At 47.1% G+C, this 20,898-nt stretch overlaps 1 protein-coding gene across 1 annotated transcript in view; it reads left to right on the top strand.

The window, feature by feature from the left end:
• The first annotated feature begins 556 nt into the window (after nt 1-556).
• Nucleotides 557-20,898, top strand: part of SLC12A3 (solute carrier family 12 member 3) — a 251,049-nt gene continuing 230,707 nt past the window's right edge. Inside the window, exon 1 of the mRNA XM_069215813.1 lies at nt 557-898. Within this exon, the coding sequence (XP_069071914.1) occupies nt 596-898 (303 nt within the window). The 5' untranslated portion in view covers nt 557-595. The remainder of the gene's footprint in view (nt 899-20,898) is intronic.

The following is a 20,898-nucleotide window of genomic DNA, read 5'->3' as shown; positions in this document are numbered from 1 at the left end:
TTCCCGTCACTTACATAAATATATCTATATATAAAGGAAGACATAGCGTGGCAACAGACAGTGGTCTGATGTCCCCTGTTTTATTTATCTGCATTTAAGTTTTTTTGAAAGTCACTTTCTGTGTTCTCCATGCTTTCTAGATATGGTGCATTTCCCGTCTCTTACATAAACGCATCCTTATATAAAGTAACTCGCCCGATGGTAGGCATCACATGCCTTCCCCATTAACTTTATTTCTTTTTTCAACATTTGTAATTAGCGTGGAACAGCGTGTACTGTGGTTGGCTTGTGTGGCAAACACCTGCATTCCTCGTTTATCTGCTGCTGTAACTTAATCGAAAACCTGTTATCGGTGAGCGCATCAGTCGCCTGTGGTCAGGGTGAGCGGTTTGCGTGCCGTTTTATACCGCCCTGGGCTACAGCTCTCCTGATGGGGCCTAGGTAGGCCTGACTGGGCCTCGTTTCCTGGATCCTCGGGGTTTCAGGGCTGGTCGGTTCACTCCGGTTCCCCCTGGTATAAAACCCTGTTGCCCACCGGCTGCACAAACCACTTGCCCGGACCGAGGAGTAGGCCGCAGCCTGGGGGGAGGATGCAATGGCGGAACTGCCCATGACCGAGGTGACGGTCGAGCCCGCGTCGGCCCATGGCCGCTTCACCATCAGTACCCTGCTCAGCGCGGAGGACAGCGGCAAGGCCGCCTACGCCACGGCCGAAAATGTCCCCTACGACACCTTCCACGCCAACAACCTCACCCACAGCAACACCTTCTACATGCGGACTTTCGGCTACAACACCCTGGACGTCGTGCCCGCCTACGACCACTATGCCAACACCGAGGTTTCGGGCGAGACCAAGAGGGTTAGGCCCACCCTGGCGGACCTCCACTCTTGTCTGAAGGTAAGAAGGCACACGCAAGCCGGGAAGAGATCTCGGTGGGTTAATGCTCCTGCTACTCTGATCTCTGCACAGGCACTTAAATAGCTCAGTGCCCTGAGTATTTGCTACAAAGACCTGGATGAAGCCTGCATGTCACTCAAACAAGTCCCAGTAAGAAAGCTCAGTTTGGTGGGCACATGCTGCTACTAAGACGTGTGTGGGTACCTGCCCCCAAATCGTAGGTTTTATATATATAGGAACGTGATGGGCACGTCACATTTTTAAATGACAGCAAGAAAGCTCAGTCTGTCACGTTTCTACTGCGGACATCTGCATGCAACCTGGAGGTCATGGAATCAAGCAGCCAGTGACCTCTGTGTGCCTGATGGCTGCTACGCAGACCTGTGTGGTACCTGGGGTTACATGGATAGCAGTGGGAAAACTCAAGGCGTCTGGACTCTGGTCTAGAGATGGGTGAGTGCCGTGAAGGCCTTTGGCTCAAATACCACGAGGGCAGACTCATCCTCTCCCTCAACTCTCGGGTGCCATTGCATCGGGCTCTAGCACTACCCATCGGTTACGTCACGAGGTACTTACTATTCGTTTGGATGTACACGAAACGGAAGGATTGCTCTGTCTGGAAACGTTCAGAAATGTCTATAGGTCTCCCGTAAGGGTAGCACCGTGCCTAACGATACCGTACACATTGCAGTCTTAGACTCTGAAGACTTTTGCCATTTGTAACAATTACCGTCAGTGCTTAAATGGGAAATAGAAATGCTGGTGCTCACTGTCCAGAGGACCTGCGTGCTCCCGAGAGCGCCTGCAGCCGCCCATTAAGTGTATGGCAGCAGTGCAGAGAAGTGCAGGTACTCCCCCTTTCAAATTAAAGAAGTGCAGGTACTGAGCACCGGCACTTATTTTTGAGGCCGGGGATTATTCTTCTGCCTCAAGCATTTGCTGCGAGCAAAAGACACATATGGGAAAGACGGAAGAAGGGAAAAACGAAAAAGCGTCAAAAAGGGAGAAAGTAGAAAGCTGCTAGAGTGAGCTGAAGGGGCAGGGAGTGGCTGTAAATGGATTAAAGACCCCCGAGATGGTTTCAGGATTACGCCGCCTCAATATTCCGTGTTCTCAGATTTAATTGCAGAAGCCACTTGTTTAAGAGGAGGGCTTTGGGCACCGGCACATTTTTATTTACAAATTAAGCACTGTTGGTTATGGTTTCTTTTTCTTAATCATTTTTAAATCGTCGTGCAGCTGTGGTCGATGCCGCTATAGATCTTGTGCTTTTTATCCCGCAGGCTCCACTTGATGATGCTTATGCGAAGCATCACTATATTTAGCTTTTTTTGTGAATGCTGAAAGCTCATTTTGGTAATTTCAGTGTGGGGTCAATGGTGATTGCACAAGTGGACAGTTCCTCTGTGGAGGAGAGCGCTGGCAAGCGCTGCTTGGAGACAAGTGGTGCCCATGCGCATTGATCATTGGAGGTCCTAAACACTGTGCTAGTGGAGCGCGGAGGTACCTCCAAGGCCCTCAGCACAAGTTGGGCAGAATAGGGTGCGGTCTTTAGCACCAAAGCTAAATGCCACTATCACACAACTTGTAATTCCGATCCCCGTGCAACCAGAAGTTCACATTTAGGGCCAGATGTATGAATAATTGATTATCAATTGCGACCAGTGAAGAATTTTATGAGCTGACCTATGGGATGGATTGGTATATCTGAAAAAACATTTTTATCTTTGCAAACGCTGAATCAGAACATTTTTGATCGAAAAAATGCTTTGCACATCTGACCCATAGCCATTTACTTATAATGAGAGTCCATAAACCTGCTGCGGAGAAAGATATCTCACCCAGTGGAACTAGCTGAGACATGCATCCTACCGAAGTCAACACAATGAGTAGGACTTAATGCACAATACTATTGTTTATAGCAATTACATGTCTAAGTTATAGTGCTTACTAAAAACATGATAGAAATGCTGCCAAGAGTGTGGGGCGGGTTGTGATGTAGTGCCCAAGACATTTATACTCTTATCAGTGGAGTACCAAAGCTGACTCATGTTTCTCCAAGCAATATAAAGGTTCTAAAATGTTCAACTGAGTGTAAAAATTGTATATTTACTGCTCAGTGAGAGTAGGTTGGACCTCACATTCTAGGCCCAGGTTGACATCATGAAGAAATGAGTTTACCCCCAACTCGGACACTGACAAAGTGTTGTCTTTTGCATCCCTTGACCTCATTACTTGGCTGTACACTATGGCCCTCATTCTGACCTTGGCGGGCGGCGGAGGCCGCCCGCCAAAGTCCCGCCGTCAGGTTACCGTTCCGCGGTCGAAAGACCGCGGCGGTAATTCTGACTTTCCCGCTGGGCTGGCGGGCGGTCTCCTTCAGACCGCCAGCCAGCCCAGCGGGAAAGAGGCTTCCACGATGAAGCCGGCTCGGAATCGAGCCGGCGGAGTGGAAGCTGTGCGACGGGTGCAGTTGCACCCGTCGCGTATTTCACTGTCTGCGCAGCAGACAGTGAAATACATGTAGGGGCCCTCTTACGGGGGCCCCTGCAATGCCCATGCCAGTGGCATGGGCACTGCAGGGGCCCCCAGGGGCCCCGCGACCCCCCCTACCGCCATCCGGATCTCGGCGGTCCGACCGCCGGGATCTGGATGGCGGTAGGGGGGGTCAGAATCCCCGCGGCGGTGCAGCAAGCTGCGCCGCCGCGGAGGATTCAATGGGGCCGCGGTACACTGGCGGGACCCCGCCAGTGGTGCCGGTCCGACCGCGGCTTTACCGCCGCGGTCGGAATCCCCATTGGAGCACCGCCGGCTTGTCGGCGGTGCTCCCGCGGTCCTCCGCCCTGGCGGTCAAAGACCGCCAGGGTCAGAATGAGGGCCTATGTGTGCTTAGATAGTGCTAAGTTTTCAAGTGCCACCGAAAAGATAGCTCTGTGGGGAGAGTGCCTCTGATTTTTGTGGGCTCTATCTTGATCTCAGAGGTTCGAACTGCAGCATAGCCAGCTTAGCCTTTCACTCTTCAGAGGTTGATAAAATGGGTACTGTTGAGCTGGGCAACGGAAATGCTGCTTTTCAGATTCTAAAAACAGTTCAGCTGGGGTGTGTGTGCTGTAGGGGCAAGTCTCAGTACATGCGATGTATTGCCCAAGAGTACTTCATTTACATGTCTAATTGTGACATGCTCAGGGCTTACTGACCATTTCCCGAACTGCATGAATAACAGGTGGCCAGCTGCATCAAAGACGTCAGGGCCTGTCGCCTTCTGATTCTTGTCACTTCATGTGGACTCCGTCCCTCTTAGATCCTACATAGGTCTTGCTTCAGAAGTGATAGTCTATTACCTTCTCACCAACCTTTCTGGTCCCCTATGACTGATGGTCCTCACTCATAGATAGGGACTAGGGCCTGCAAGTTACGTTACGATATAATGAAGATTACCGGTAAGTCAGAGGACATTAACACTGATGCTTTATTAATATCATTGAAGTTGAAACTGCAACTGAGTCTGTGGTAGGCAAGACATCTGTGCTGTAGCACCTTCCCCCATCTGATGAAAACAAGCAACTGGGCCACTCACCAGGCACCTCAGTGTAGTGCATGTGCACTGTTCGGTTTTATGTCGCTCAGTTCTGTGTGCACTCAGGTGGCCTGTGGGTAGTTCCATTGCCTAATTTGTGCTGGTGTTTACCGGGGCTAGAGACTGGAACTTTTTTCTTAGCACCAGCACATTTTTGACATTCACCACATGGGGGCGCTGTCTAGCTAATTTTAAACAGAGAACATTAGTAGCAAGTTTAACAAGTCAATATATATATATTTTTAAAAATAATACTAGTGTGCCAACCATTCTTACAGCTTTCGTGACCTTGAATATTTCAAACTCACACATTTGTTGGAGTGTGATGCTTAGCAGGCAGTGTCGGTAGTGGGATTTGCTAGCGCTGGCAGGGACAGTGGATGGTGCAAGCTGCAGTGTACTTCTGGGGTATATATTGGGCCCTGGTACCTATTTATTTGGAAATTAAGCACTGGGTGGAGCTGGTAGTGAAATGGGCTGGTGTCATGGTTCATTAGACTGTCGTACGTATGTGGTTTATGAGGCCTCATTGTGCCCTCGAGAGTCTAAGGGTGCCAGTACAGTTAGTAATGCCTAATTGGGTTTTGACACTTCCTAGGGCATCCTTCACTAGGTTGACTACTAAAAGTCCAGGAGCACAGATCACCAGTGTTGTTTCCGGTTCATGTGCTAGAAGTTTTGATATTGCACATTTGTAAAGTTGAGGAGAGGCTGACTGATTCCTCCGTACCTATTGCTCTCCATATAGTTTACAATTACTATGAGTGAGTGACTAAGGCCATTTAAAATACACTCGCTGTCAGGCAGGGCGATGAGGGCTACATATGAGATTAAGCAATAAATGCCAAGCATGGGCCCTTGTGAAATAATGTGAGTAAAGTCTGGGGCCAAGTGTTTGTCTTTTGAGGGTATTCGAAGTTAATGTACCGGTATTTGTTTTATCTACTTAAACAAGTTCTATTGTAAAAAGGCCTTTTAAAAGTGGTGACATTTTTCTATGGCTAAGAACCAGTCACGCATTTGAATAATATCATTGACATTAAGGATATACTTTCCTTATCTGTCTGCATTGAGTTACAGGCCCTAGCGCCCGTTTCATCGCTTACACTTCTTTCCTTTTGAAAAGTGCAAACATTTCTTAGTAACATTGAACAGATTGGTCGATCCACGTGCATATTTGCTCGTTGCAATTTTGTGGCGCTACATGGTTCTATACATGTGAGTCTTTGCGATGATGTGAGCTTCCTCATGGAGCAATGCACTGAGGAGAGACAGAGATTGTGTGACCTTTGAGATGTGCATTACAGTCCCTAAAGAGGCTGTGCAGGGTCACCTTAAGAATTTTGAGGGCACGGGCAAGGCATATTTTGGCTGCCCTTGCACGGAACAAGGTTGAAATGTATTACCCATGTCCTGTTAATTCAAGCCTACATGGTGCCATACAATATTAAATTATATGGTACATTTTAACAAGGTCATATTAAAGCAGTTGAAATATGCTTTTCCCGGGATCCCAAAAATCCTTAATCTCAGTGGGAAGAAAGAATATCTAAGTGGTAGCGGTAAACAGAGAGGGAGAGGGGAATTTGATAGAGAAATAGAGCTCACATAAGAGAGAAAGTTCACTTCCCGTGTGGTCTTGGAATGTAGGGTACTTAGGCAATTGTCAACTTGTCCATTCCTTAAAACGTTTCTGGGTCTGTGGTATGGTATTCTGATGGTAGGAGGGAGGATTTCATTTTTCTGAGAAGCACCAATTGGTACCATACTGTTTGTGCTTTTTTCATGTAATGTGGTATTTGAAACAGAGACTAACGACTACATAGAAACTAAGGGGCTGCTTTAGGTCTTGGCGGAGGGGAATACACTGTCACAAAAGTGACGGATATCCTGTCCGCCATATTACGATCCCTTTATATCCTATGAGGGTCGTAATACAGCGGACGGAATATCTGCCATGTTTGTGATGGACTATTCCTTCTGCCAAGATCTAAATCAGACCCTAAGCGATTTCATGTAGGATCAAGACTTGGTAAAAACTCATTGAGTTTAATGTCATTAAGCCATGTTTGGGTGACCTCATTTTAAATCTCACCTAAGACACCGCGTGTGCTGTCTCTTACAAGATCTTATGTTACCTTTCAGTTGGCTTAGTGGTCACCCATTGCTTACCATTGGTTGGCTTCCTTGTCACTCTCATTTGCTTGCTTTTTTTATTCATCAGCCTCCATAGGCTTTCCTTCCTTTTCTTTTGTTGGCCCTCCCCTAGAGCATGGGCACCTTACTGTGTCCTTCCACTGCTTGCTTTTTTCAGGTGCTATTTTTTCCTTTCTGTTTAGGCACTCTATGAGAGTTTGTGTGTTCTTCAGCTGTCTCCCTCATGTACTCCCACCTCCCTGTCCTCTTTAATTCCCCTCCTGCCCACCTGTTGTCTGTGTGGTCCCCCAGCACCTCTCACCCACCCTCAACTGCCTGTATGCTTCCGCCAGTCCTTTCAGTCCAACCTCCATTGTCTGTATGCTTCTCCCAGTCCCTCCTGCCTACTCTCCTTTATCTATGTGCTTCCCCAGCTCCTCCTGCCCACTCTCCATTGTCCATATGCTCCCTCACCCCTTTTTTGCTTGTCCCCTCCCCTACCCATGTCTTTCTCTGATGCCTTCCCTCTCTGTTTGTTGCCTCACCCCATACTCACTCCTCAGTTAAACAGAATAGTCAGTTGTGGGACGAGGCAGCATGGAGAGAGAGTGGAAGAGAACGACACAAGGGGGGGAGAGGACAGCCAAGAGGGGATGGGTAGCACACATCTAAAATTAATTATTTAAGAAGTGCTATGATGTGGCCAACTCTAATGCCCTTTTAAAAAAAGCAAAAACAACAGATGATGGACAGAATGCAGAACAAATCAAACATTTACCCCCAGTCACAGGTCTCAGTTTAATCCATTAGTTTTTTTGTTTACCATGCCATTCCAGTTTGGATCCAGCCATATGCAAATCAGTCTAGACCCTGATCTCCATGGCAGTTTAGCCCAAACTGCCAGGCCAGGTCCTCTGTGGACCAGAAACGAACATCCTGGGACCGGTTTCAGGGTATCACCCTTCATCAGCCAGGCTAGCTTGAATCTGGTGGCATAGAAAGCACAAGACCCACGTCTGGGCATACCCTTCCTATTTTGGGCAACAAATGCAAAAACAACAGATGATGGACGACCCATCATTTGTGTTTGTTTGCTTTTTTTTTTTAAAAAGAGCATTAGTGTTGTCCGTATTATAGTTCTTTTTTAAAAATAATTTTTAGCTAATAGCTTTCATAAGTGAAACAATCCCAATGCTTGTTAGTTTTCATTTGGAGAACAGGAGAAACTAGAATGGATTAGGACAAGGCCAGACTTGCAGCCAGCCCCACTTCAGGCACAGCTGAACAAAGTGCGTATCGGGTGATTGGCTGCCTGCAGTTTGTTAAGCGTAAGGTTCCCCACTGGCCAGGCCCTGTAACGCAAGTGGCAAGGTTTGCCTTCTTGAGGTTGAGTGCAGGACCTTCCTGTCTATATAATAAACTAATGAGATTAGCCAATGCGAATCTGTTTCTCTGTCTTTCACGGGTACCATTGTACTATTTTTTAGGTACTGCGGTACAGCACAACACTGAAATTCCACCATACCGTGCAGAACACTTTTGTTATTTGCTCTTGTCAGAAAACCTCTGGGCTCAAAATTTAAATAAACCCCCCCCTTCGTAGTGAACACCGCTTTGTTTAAATAGTGGTATTACAGAGGAACCATGAGCAGGAAGTACAATCCACACAAATTGCAGTGGGACCCTCTCATTGGTTCTATGAGTATCCCGGTACCTAAGGGAGGTAAAACAAACAAAAAAAAAAAAATGAAAGTAGTCATTTGATTGGCCATTCAAGGGACACTACTCAAAAAGAAATCCCAGGCCCATTAGAAACAACCTGAAACGATTCTGTTAACCACCATTACTAGATTGAGGTTTAACAGGGACAGTTTGCAGGACAAGCAGTCTTAAGTCATCATGGTCCCAGACAGAACTGGAGACCAGCACACACCAAGTGCATAATCCACCACGTTTAAGCAAGGTTCACATCAGAAGATGTTGATGTCAGTGTGCTCTCAAGCACACTGGTGAAAAAATGAATACACAGTAGTTGAAGCATTCTTTTACCTGAAGACGCTCATAAAAAAGGGAAGACTGGCCAATATTTGATGGGAACTGTTAACCACTGGAATATGGAAATACCTGAGAACTATGTACCTAAAATCTAAAGCATGGGCAGAGGTACAGAAGAAATGAGCTGTCGAAAGACAGTCAACTGCCTTGAAGCAAGTCCAGCAACAAGAAGAGGAAGAAAATTATGACAACATGCAACATTTTGGGATGTACTGCAGTCACTGTCATAGAGCTGTAGCCTGTGGTTAAGGTAACAGAATAATATATTCAATGGCCATGGAACAGCATCTGCAAAAAGACTGCTAAGAATTATGTAAAAAATAAAAGAAGAAATAGAAAAGGTTAAAAACCAAATCAATCCTCTTTTCCAAAATAATAGTTAAAAACTGTTCAGAAATAAGAAAAACAAAAAAAGTTACAATGACATTAAAAAGCAGTAGTTGAGAACTGCAAAAAAAAAAGATACATTTTAAAAGTGAAAAAAACTAAAATTCCACTCTGTTCTATGGATGTAGTTGGTCCCTGAGGGTTGGATGCAAGGCCTTGCTGCAGGCCATACCATGCTCCCAACCCACCATGCTGCAAGAGGTTTTGCTGATTCTAGGGGCAAAGCACAGGGATTTGCTGCTCTGGGGCCACCCCGCAGCTTATGACCTAAGGCTCTGCCTGGCAGAGGATTGCCTACTCCTGGAGTGATGGATGCAGGGTATGTCACTGGGTACTCGTCGTTTATGTCTTTGGCCCACTGGAACTGCAGAGAGGTCTTGATCCTTGCAGGTTCTGCCTTGACCCAGTTAGATGCGGCCCTTTTTGGTAGCCAGGGTGCTGCAGACGGAGGAACGCCAAAAGCAGTCAGTGCCCTCCAGAAGGAGCCCCAGAGGAAAAAACCCAAAAGGGAAAAACCTCTAAGCAGGAACTACCTGGAACAAAAAGAAGCAAAAAAGGTAAGTCTTCCAACAGGAAAAATAATACTGGAAGAAGCAACAGGCGAGGAAAAAATAACTGGCGAAAAAGTAGCAGGAGCGAAGATCACCACCAAAGGAAGTGTTGCAGCGCAAGGAGAACAAGAATCACTCACCTTAAATATCCAAGAACAGGAAATGACCAACAGGAAGTAGAAAGTCATCATATTGGATTGGGAAAGAAACATTGGAACATATAGAGAAAAGACACCATGGTGAAAAAGGTTCCTAAATCATGCAGTGAAAAAGAAGGCATGCTGGGAAGAAAAAAGAACATGGCAGCTGAAGAAACACATAAATAAATGAGGAAAGGGAGAAAAAGAAAAGAATGAAAGAAAAAAAGACAGTCTCACCAAGTAAGTGAGGGGTGTGGGGGAAGGTGCCCAAGGAAATGTTGAGGGTGCGCCGCGCCCAAAACTCGCCAAGGGCCCATGCCCAATTTGGGGCCTTGAGCGAGAAAGTAAAGTACAACAGGGGTGTAGCACACCAGGCCGCCACAAATCGAGCCGCGCTCCGAGCCTAATGCTCGGCTTGTGGTGCGGTCTGCCGCAGCGCAACAGGGTGTAGCTGTAGGCCAGCCCTTTGGCCAACCCCCTGCTACATGTGGTCAAAAGCAGTGCTCAGTAGGAGAATTGGATGACAAACAAAAATGAAGAAATTCTCTGAAATAGCAAAGGTTAAAGTGAAATTATTGTTAGGTAATCTAATAAGATTTTAGCTCATGTTAAAAAAAAATCCTAGAAAATCACTGAAAAAAAGGAAGGTTAATGTGTTTTTATAGTTAGGTGTTGTAATAATATAAAAGCTAATTTAAACAGCCCACAGAAATTCCCCACCTAGTTTGTATTGAGCTAATTATAACCTCCCAAATTACATCATTCACGACGTGTTAAATCGTTGATCACTTCAATGATGACATCATTCAAGCTACTGTTCCACAAATAGAAACAGTGTAGTACTGGAGACTAGTCCATACATGGTGCACACTTTAGATACCCTTAGTTAGAAATGGGGTCTCTACTGGGCAGAGGTATACACCCTTGTCCAAGTAGGGACCACAATCCTATTTACGGTAAGTTACACACAATCCAAATGATCCTGTGCCCACCCTCTGGTAGCTTGGCATTGAGCAGTCAGGCTTAACTTAGAAGGCAATGTGTAAAGTATTTGTGCAATAAATCATACAGTAACACAGTGAAAACACCACAAAAATACACCACACAGTTTTAGAAGAATAGATCATATTTATCTGGTTAAATTAAGGTCAAATCGATAAAGATTCAATAAGCACAAGTTAAGATATCACTTTTGTAAGATTAAAAAGAGTCTTAAATCTTAGAAATCACCAGTTGTCTCTAGTTTAAACAAAGTACCTGTTTTGTGTCAAAAATAACACGCACAGAGACTGGAGAGGAGGAGATGTGTGGAAAAATAGGGTGCACATGGGATTTTCTGGCGTGGCACAGACGATGCGTTGTTTCTATCCACGCTGCAAGGGGCTTTGCATCAATTTCCGGCGCGCAGTCTTGGTTCCTCACTGTGATGCAGGGATCTTTTTGGCGCCCAGCGACGATGCTGGGAAATCCTGGGTGTGCAGGACAAAGTCACAGGCGTTGCATTGATCCGGTATGGAGATGCGTCAAATTTTCTGTCGCATGGCAGGCGCTGCATCGATTCTTCACTCGGGAAGTCAGGCTGCGTCGTTCCGGTTCGGCTGTGCATCGATCTGGTAAGGCTGTGTGTTGAATTTCTGGTCGCAAGGCAGGCGCTGCATTGAATCTTCACTTGGGAAGTCGAACTGCGTCGTTCTAGTTCAGCTGTGCAGTGATTTTCTCATCGCAAGGCAGGCAGTGCGTCATTTCCAGCAGGCTGTGCGTCGATTTTCGGCATAGAAGGAGTTTCCTCAACAGATTAAGTCATTTTGGCCCTGAGACTTAAGAAACCTGGAGGCAAGCTCAATCCAAGCCCTTGGAGAGCACTTCTCAGCAAAGTCAGAGGGCAGCAAGGCAGCAGTCCTTCCCAGCAAAGCAGTCCAGATGAGTCCTTTGGGCAGCCAGGCAGTTCCTCTTGACAGGTTGCAGGTTCAGGTCCAGAAGTGTCTGATTTGGTGGGGTCAGGGTCCCAGTTTAGATACCATAAATGCCTTTGAAGTGGGGGAGACTTCAATGAGTGGTTTTTAAGTGCACAAGGTCCCCTTTCAGTACAGGTCTGTCTGCCAGGGTCCCAGTAGGGGGTTTGGCAGTCCATTGTGTGAGAGCAGGCCACTAGCCTTTGGAATGTAAGTGTCAAGTCCGCCACCCTTCCGGCCCAGGAAGACCCATTCAGTATGCAGATGAGTGCAGGTGTGACTGAGTATCCTGTGTTTGTGGTTGTCTCTGTGAAATGCACAAGGAAGCTGTCGACCAGCCCAGACGTTGATTGGAGACAGGCTGTAAGACACAGATGGATTTTAAGTGCATGGAAATACTCACTTTTTTAAAAGTGGCATTTCTAAAATAGTATTATAAAATCCAACCTCACCAATAAGCAGGATTTTCTATTACCATTCTGTCCATACTAAATATGACCTGGTTACCCCTTTCTGATCAGAATCTACCACTCAAACAGCATATGAGAGGAGCCCTAATGCTATTTTATGAAAAGAGCGGCCTCACAGTAGTGGAAAACGAATTTAGGAGTTTTCCACTACCAGAACATATAAAACACACATGTACATGTCCTGCCTTTTACCTACATAGCATCCTGCCCTATGGGTTACCTAGACCGTACCTTAGGGGTGACTTATATGTAGAAAAAGGGGAGGTCAAGACTTGGCAAGTACTTTTAATTGCCAAATTGAAGTGGCAGTGAAACTGCACACACAGTCCTTGCAATGGCTGGCCTGACACATGGTTAAGAGGCTACTTATGTGGGTGGCACAACCAGTGCTGCAGGCCCACTAGTAGCATTCAATTTACAGGTCCTGAGCACATTTAGTGCGCTTTACTAGGGACTTACAAGTAAATTGAATATGCCAATTGGGAATGAACCAATGTTACTATGTTTAAGGGAGAGAGCATATGCACGTTAGCATTGGTTAGCAGTAGTAAAGTGCGCAGAATCCTAAAACCAGCAAAAACAGTGTCAGAAATGTGGAGGGAGGCAGGCAAAAAGTTGGGGGATGACCACACTAAGGCTGTCAGGTCTAACACCCATGAAGGTTTGAGTGCCAGGAATACTTTGATAAAGCACGGTAGAGACTGAACGCAATTGGAGTGAGTTGCAGAGGTATGTTTCAACTGGGTTGTGTCTTAATTCAAAGGTCTCTTGACGAAAATATGCCAGAAAAGCTAAAGCTTCTCCTTACGAAATATTATTATCCTGTGGAATTTTATATACATGCTTAAGTGAAAGAATTGTCATGTAGTCGTACAGAAGATTTCTATGAAAATGCGGATTTATAATATGGAGATATTTATTTCCAGTAGTTCACTGAAACTTCTGAGACATACATTTTTGTAAAATGTATAGTGTATTACGGACTTACTTACAGATAGTTCAAATCTCAATATGATTAAAACCGTTCTTAAAATGGTGTACACCAGGGGTCTCCATCCTTTTCTGTAATAAGAGCTACTTATGTACAATGAAAATCATACCATACTACTAATAATTTTAGTGTGGTAATTGCATTCACAGACAAGATTACATTAGTGGCCTCTCCATGCAAGATTACCAGCACTGAACAGTTCAGTGCATCAGGCAGGGTTACAACCAGTAATAGAAAAAGGCTTTATCAATTTTGAATGCCATATAGCTAATACATGACTGCAAGAGCTGCACTACTCCTGGCACAGCGCTAATTATATTTGTAATAAGCTTGCCCAGTGGCACTTGATTTATCACTCAGAAATCAGCTTTATATATATTAAATATATTTTGTAAATCTTTCTCCCATCTTCAGGTTATGAGCTCTGAAAATACATAACACTTTCGTCTTCAATACATGCTTTTCAGTTTTGATAAACATGTATATAATTCAACTGAGAAAAAGCTTCTAATATATTAGACTGGCTGGACACAGGAGAGCCACTTACAGGTATTTGGTGAGCAGCCAGTAGCTCACGAGCTATTTGTTGGAGATGCCTAGTGTACACCATTCTGCTAATTTCAGGAGCATGTTTAGGGTATTTGTAAACAATATGGAGGGTTGGCCATAGGGCTAGGTGGTGCATGCTGTATAACTGGATAATGTATAGAAGTGAATCGGTTGACTTAAAATTCTAGGTTAGATGATGTATTTAACAAGCACAATAAACACATTAAGTAAAATAATAACCAGCCTCTGATTTTTAACTGGAACAGTTGCTACTGCCATTAATTTCTACAGAGATATTACATTTCTTACTCACCTCAATACCAGTTAATAAAAAGAGTATGGCCCTCATTTCAACTTTGGCGGATGGCAAGCCCCGCCCGCCAAGTTGAATCCGCCGCGCGGCCGCCAATGCAGCCACACATCCCGCAGTGGCTATTTGGAGATCCCCGCTGGGCCGCAACACGGGAGCCGGCTCCAAATGGTGCAGTTGCACCCGTCGCGCTTTTCACTGTCTGCTATGCAGACTTTGAAAAGCTCCATGGGGCCGTGGCAGGGGGCCCCTGCACTGCCCATGCCAGAGGCATGGGCAGTGCAGGGGCCCCCAGGGGCCTCGCGACTCCCCTTTACGCCAACCTTTTCATGGTGGTTCATACCACCATGAAAAGGCTGGCGAGAGGGTGACTCTTAATCCCCTGGGCAGCGCTGCAAGCAGCGCTGCCCTGGGGGATTACAACCGCCGGGACCAGTGTGGCGGGAAACCAACGGTCCCGGCGGTGCTTCCGCCACGGTCGTAATTCCATGGGAAGCACCGCCAGCCTGTTGGCGGTGCTTCCGTCGAAACAGCCCTGGCGGTCTTTGATCGCCAGAGTTGTAATGAGGGCGTATATCTTCTTAATGTAGTTGATTTCATTAATATGCTTCATACTCTGCTTGTTGCAAACAGTGCCTTGTTCTAGGAAATCCACCAAACAGTGGAGGAACAAGCAAAAGATGATTTATGTGGTTCTGATAAACGTCCATTAAAACAGGGTCAGATCACCCTCTGGAGGCAGAACAAAGATTCCTGGGCTTAAAGTGCCTTTGTCTCACACCTTTGAATCATAGACTGAGATCTAGTCTTACAAACAGGAACTGTTGGGGGATGGGTTTAAGGATAAAGCACATCAAACAACAAAGGAGTTTTAGAATGCAGAAGGTAAGGCTCAATCAATCAAGTAAAAGAAAATAAGAAAAACAAATTAACTGCTAACTAGAAAAGATCTGGTGAAAAAAATACAATTGGAAAGTAGGAAAACTAGTTTAACCATTCCAATGAATGTCTATGTAGAAAAATATAGAAATGATGAAAAAAATCACTCACTGCCTCTATATCACTTCCTTAGTGAAAAGTAATCTGATTTGTGAGCGCACATGGTTGGTAGGTTGGGTTAGCCACAGTGAACAGAGTTCTCTTCAAAAGCAGCTTCTTCCTTCAAATAAAAATTTAAACTGCAAATTGGGCAATGTTACAGGTAAAAAAAAGCACGAAGGGGCAGAAGTTGTACCTTGATGACTGCTGCTTGAGTCAGTGTCTTGAATATGCTCAATACATTTTTTCTGTACCTGGAGACCACTGGCAATTTTATTTATTTATATTTTTTGGACTGTTTGGTTGCAATCCTTGGGTAAAAGTGACAGGAAGCAGAAAGAGAAGCAGCAGATAACTGCGGGCACAACCCCAAGCATTGACACAGTGAGTGGAGAAGATTGAAGGTAACAGTGATAATGGTGTAATGGTGTTGTAAAAATGGTGATGTAGTATAATATTAACATTGTATATCAACAAGTGTGGATCAAGAAAGCAAGTTCATATTGATGTTGGTTTCTTTCATTAAAGCAGGTGGTGGCTGTCTCTGGTTTAGTAAGTCTTCGAGTTTATGAGGAGTAGGAAGTGTTTATTTTTTGGTTAATTTAGTTTTGCATAAGCTGAAGGAGGGTGCCATTTAGCTATAAGCAGGTAGGAAGATCCACATTTATAGAGTGATACCTGAGAAGGCCATTTCTTAGACAAGCAGTTCTTGAAATTAGAGAGCACAAGATAAAACCCCTCATTATGAACATGGCGGTAAACACTGCACCGCCAGCAGCCGTGCGGTCCGAACTGCCAAATAATGAACCAACTGAAACACAGGCATCCTGAAAACCACTCACTGCCAGCAGAGGAGTGCCGTCAACGACGGCAGAGCCCGCCCACAGGCCGAATGAAAGGCCCTACCCACTCATCAAATAAGGAAGCACTAGACCGCCGTCAGTTCCAGGGCGGGAACCACCGCCACGCAAAGCCAGGCGGAAACGAACCAAATATAAGGTAACACTCACTGGAAGCTTACACAACACGCCAAAGCAGACATGGGTAGAGAGCTGCAGATCATGCCAGCCCTGCTCCTTGCCATATACCTCCACGACCGAGACCGCCGGCGAAGACGACAACGGTAAGTACCGCGACCTACTAAACAAGGGAAGAAAGGGCACAGTTACATACCCACCCACCCTGCAACGCTTCCACAACCCTTTGCAGCAGCACAAGCCATACACCCCACAGCAAGAGGTACTTACCCGACACAAGGCAAATCCAACATTCCCAAAGTACATACATATGCCCCACACCCACAAACAATGAAACGAGAGACCACGGATCCAGAGTGTGCCTCCAACAACACAGGCCACACATTAACCTTTATTATGCTCACTGAGCAACCAAAGTGCATATAAGGCTTATGGCCAGTCCGTCACAAAACAAGTCCGATGGGCCACAATGGCCCCAACCTGACTCCCACAAGTGCCACAGTACTCCACCTCATAGGGGCAACAATGGGGCATCCAGGCACCTCAGGGAACAGGGGCAAGGGGTGGTGGGGGTGGGGATTTATGAAAGGGTGGGGCTTAGATTTACGTTCGGAAGGTGGAGGGGGTTTGGGTTTGGCCTTGGAAATTGGGGGAGTGTGCTTGGACCGAGTGGTGGCAGATGGAACAGCTTCAGCACAGGACTTCTTCCTCTCTGGGGAAGGGGCACCGGAATGTGAAGGCGGACAGTGGCGGGCTGTGACGTGGAAGGAGTGGACAGGGCAAGGAGGTGAGCACATTTAGGGACGAGACAGGGTGGGCCAGTGGGTTGGAATAGGTCAACACAGGAGAGGAAAAGTTCCTTAGGTGCAATTGGGGTGGACCTGGAGGAAGGCGTGGGAGTGGAGGTAGAGGGAGTGGTTGTAAGTGGTGTAGGTGTGCGTGATGTGGGTGCAGGTGACTGGACAGTATGCTGAGGTGTGGCGGATCTGTGATGGGTGGGTGTTTTGGTGCGTTTGAGTTTCTTGGGAGGAGGGGGGTGGACACTGTGGGACAAGACAGGCTGCCCGTGTGAATGTATGTTGTCTGGGTGTCTACAAGTCTGGTGAGTGTGCTGCATGTGTCAATTAAAGTAGTTGTGGTGAGTGCAGGTGTGGTGTCTGACTGCAGGAATAGGGTCAGCAACAGTGAATGAAGGTGCAGTGCCTGGGTGTGTGCATGTACTGGGGACAGACAGGGAGGCGGAAGAGGTGGACATACTGGGGGAAGTGGATGTTGTTGTGTGTGCATGTGTATGTTGGCTGTGTGTATGCTTGTGGTGGGAGGTGTGGTGCTTTGAAGTGTGCTTCATGTGTGTTGAGGTGTGTGCCTGCGTGTCAGAATGTGTGCTTTGGACGGGTGAAGGGAGTGGGGTGCTGGAAGGGGTAGAGGAGGTTGGAGGGGGGATGGAATGACCAGGGACACTGGCTGCCATCCAAGAGGAGGCAAGAGCCTGAAAAGATCTCTGTAGGTCAGACACAGCACCGTGAATGACATCCAGACAGGCATTGGTCTGCTGCATCTCTGATGCTAGCCCCTGGATGGCATTGACAATGGTTGTCTGCCCTACAGAGATGGTTCTGAGGAGGTCAATAGCCTCCTCCTTGAGGGCAGCAGGGCTGACTGGGACAAGGGAGGAGGTGCCTGGGGCGAAGGAGACACCCACCCATCTCGGTGAGCAGGCACGGGCAACTTGGTGGGGAGCAAATGGGAGGGCGGTGATGGTATGGGGGTGGTGGAAGATGACACAGTAGGGGTGAGCCGACTAGGGTCCACCACCGCCAGGGAGCTCCCATCGAAGGAGGTATCGGAGTCACTACCTCCAGTGGTAGATGCCTCCCCCGTGGTAGTCCCCCAGCCCTCCAACCCACTGGTCCCCTTGGTGTCGGGCGACTCTGCCTCCGAGGATCCGTGGGCCGCTGCATCCCCACTCGCCGGTGCCTCAGCTCCCTCGCCAGATGATGCTGATGTACCCAGACAACACAAGAGAACAGGGATGGGGGGACAATACAGGACAGGTTTTGTAAATAGCTGAATGGAGGTACAATAGTGGTTCACACATACACCCACCCAGAAAACCCACCAACAGGCAGCACCTACCGCCATACCCATGGCTATGCCCCCGACTAGTGGCCAGCACCCCACTCTACAGCCATTCCCCAACTAACTTAAGGACTTGACGTGCAGTAGACCTGACCAAAACACCCCTACTCCCCACAGGGGCCATGATGTACATGGACATCAGTCATAGTCCCTGCAACTAGGCAGCATAAATCCGAATGCACACACACACACACATCCATCAAGGGTAAAAAAAAATGGTATGTGTACTCACCCCCTTGTGACTGCTGTGCAGCCTTCAAGCGCCCATCCAGGTCCGGGTATGCCACCGGCAGGATGCGTTGCATAAGGGGGGTCAGTGTCCGACAGGCACCCCTTTCCCATTGGGAGGACTTCCCCAGCTGGGCCTCGCAGATCTTTCGCGCCCAGCGCCGCAGGTCCTCCCACCTCTTCCTGCAGTGGGTGCTCCACCGTTTGTAGACCCCCAGGGTCTGCACCTGCTTGGCGATGGCATGCCAAAGTCCCCTCTTCTGGTGGGCGCTTACCTATAAGGGACACACAGAAATGTAACTGTAACACAGAGTTCAGACACTGGCCAATCATATACAGCTGGCTATAAGTCCACTACGGGACGGACAGTTCAAACCAACTAACAGCACACACACACGCAGCATGCCAGGAACCCTGGACCATCCAGTGTCAGAGATGCACACATGTATGCAGCCAACACCAACCACTACACACATCCATGGCCCCCAGTCCTCCTACTCACCTGTACCTCTGGCTGTCCGTAGAGCTTGGCGTACAGGGGCAGGACCCCGTCCACGAGCCTCTCCAATTCCTCTTGGGTGAAGGCCGGGGCCCTTTTCCCTGCAACACGTGCCACTTCCATGACCGGAGGCAGGACACAGCGGTACACTCAGTGGAGTACCTGCTTGCACGAGATCAGGGAGTCAAGTGAAGTTGGGGTTCCGAGTTTGCGCACGCACCGCAGCGGTGTGCACCGTCACCGCCGGCGGCGATCATGATACACTAAGAATCCCCATTGACATCCATGTTAACCAATGAATTTGCGCACGGCGGTAAACACCGCCTTACGCTATTACGTCAGCCGCTAGCGGTATGAGGTCACTTCCACAACAACAGTTCTGGATTACAGGGGGCAGACATTTTGGCCTCAACTATGCATTTGTAAAACTCTCATCTGCACAATGCAGGCCCTATTGTCCCCTAAACACCCATAGGCATGTAACAATAAACATTCCCTCACCTGACCATATCATTTTGGTCATGTTGCTGTTATGTCACACACACTATGCATTAGTGTCATGGACAATCATGGCAGTAGTGCTGAATGTGAAACAATGTGTGCATATGTATGTGTGTTCCTCACACGTGTTTTCATCTCCTCCCAGGTACAGACCCTTGGGGTGAGGAAGGGCCCCATCGGTGTATAGACCACTTGTTGATTTCGGATCATGGTGGAGCGTCACATCATTATCAATTACAGACTCACCCGTGCAACTATTCTTGAACTTTGTGCATTACTGGATCCTACACTGACACCGGCAAATAGTAACCAGCATGCCATCCCTACTGAAGTGCAGGTGCTCTCTGCACTCCATTTCCTGGCCACGGGCTCTTTTCAAGTGAGGTTTTTAACAGCCAATGTTTTTTATTATACTGTCAAGATTCCTGAATGCATTTGTACGACACCTACAGTCCTATGTGAGGTTTCCCCAAAGTGCTGACATCCCTGCCATCAAGTCAGACTTCTATGCCTTTGCCAACATACCCCATGTGATAGGTGCCATCGATGGCACCCACATAGCTATCATCCCCTCAAGAGTCAGTGAACAGGTGTACAGAAACAGGAAGAACTTTCATTCCATGAACATTCAGTTGGTGTGTACTGCAGACCAGTACATCACACATGTGAATGCCATGTTCCCTGGTTCAGTCCATGATTCATTTGTGCTGAGGAACAGTAGTGTGCCACACAAGATGGAACAACTACAAGATGACAGAGGGTGGATCATAGGTAGGTGTTTCTGTCACTTATTGCCACAGAGGCTGTCTGCCCCTGAGGCTTGTCAATGAAAGTTCTGTTTTGCACCTTTTTCTAGGTGATTGTGGCTATCCCAATGTGCGTTGGCTCCTGACACCAGTGAGGAATCCTGGAACAGATGCAGAAAGGAATTACAATGAGGCCCATGGACGTACTAGGAGGGTGATAGAGCACACAATAGGTCTCCTGAAGGCTAGATTTTGTTGCCTACATATCTCTGGCGGTTCGCTGGCCTATGGGCCTGAAAAGGTGTGTAGAATAATGGTGGCCTGCTACCTGCTGCATACTGCACAACGTGGCTGTGAGAAATTCTATCCCTCTCTTTGAAGAGGAGGGTGCTGCATATCCAGACCAGCTTCCTCAGAGAAGGGATGAGAGTAATGGTGATGATGAGGAAAGGAAAGATGTAAATTCCAGGACCCAACTGATACAACTCTACTTCCAGTAACTATGTGGGACAATTGGATGAGATTGGTGTCTGTGCATCATGCTGTCAGTGTGCCTTGTCATCTAGGGGGGTGTTGGGTATATACTAATTGCCACTGTGACTAGGTCTGCATAGGACAGATTACAATTTAGTCTAATATTTCAACACATATGTCAGCACAACAACATGTAAGGCGTGTGGTGCTTTTCATGCTACTCAGATACCAATAAAGGAGTTATCAACCAGTTGCATCCATACTTCACTTTGTTCAAATG

The sequence above is a fragment of the Pleurodeles waltl genome, chromosome 12 (assembly GCF_031143425.1).
Source record: "Pleurodeles waltl isolate 20211129_DDA chromosome 12, aPleWal1.hap1.20221129, whole genome shotgun sequence".
NCBI lineage: Eukaryota > Metazoa > Chordata > Amphibia > Caudata > Salamandridae > Pleurodeles > Pleurodeles waltl.
The sequence above is the reverse complement of the archived record's forward strand: the minus strand, read 5'-3'. Positions and strand labels throughout refer to the sequence as shown.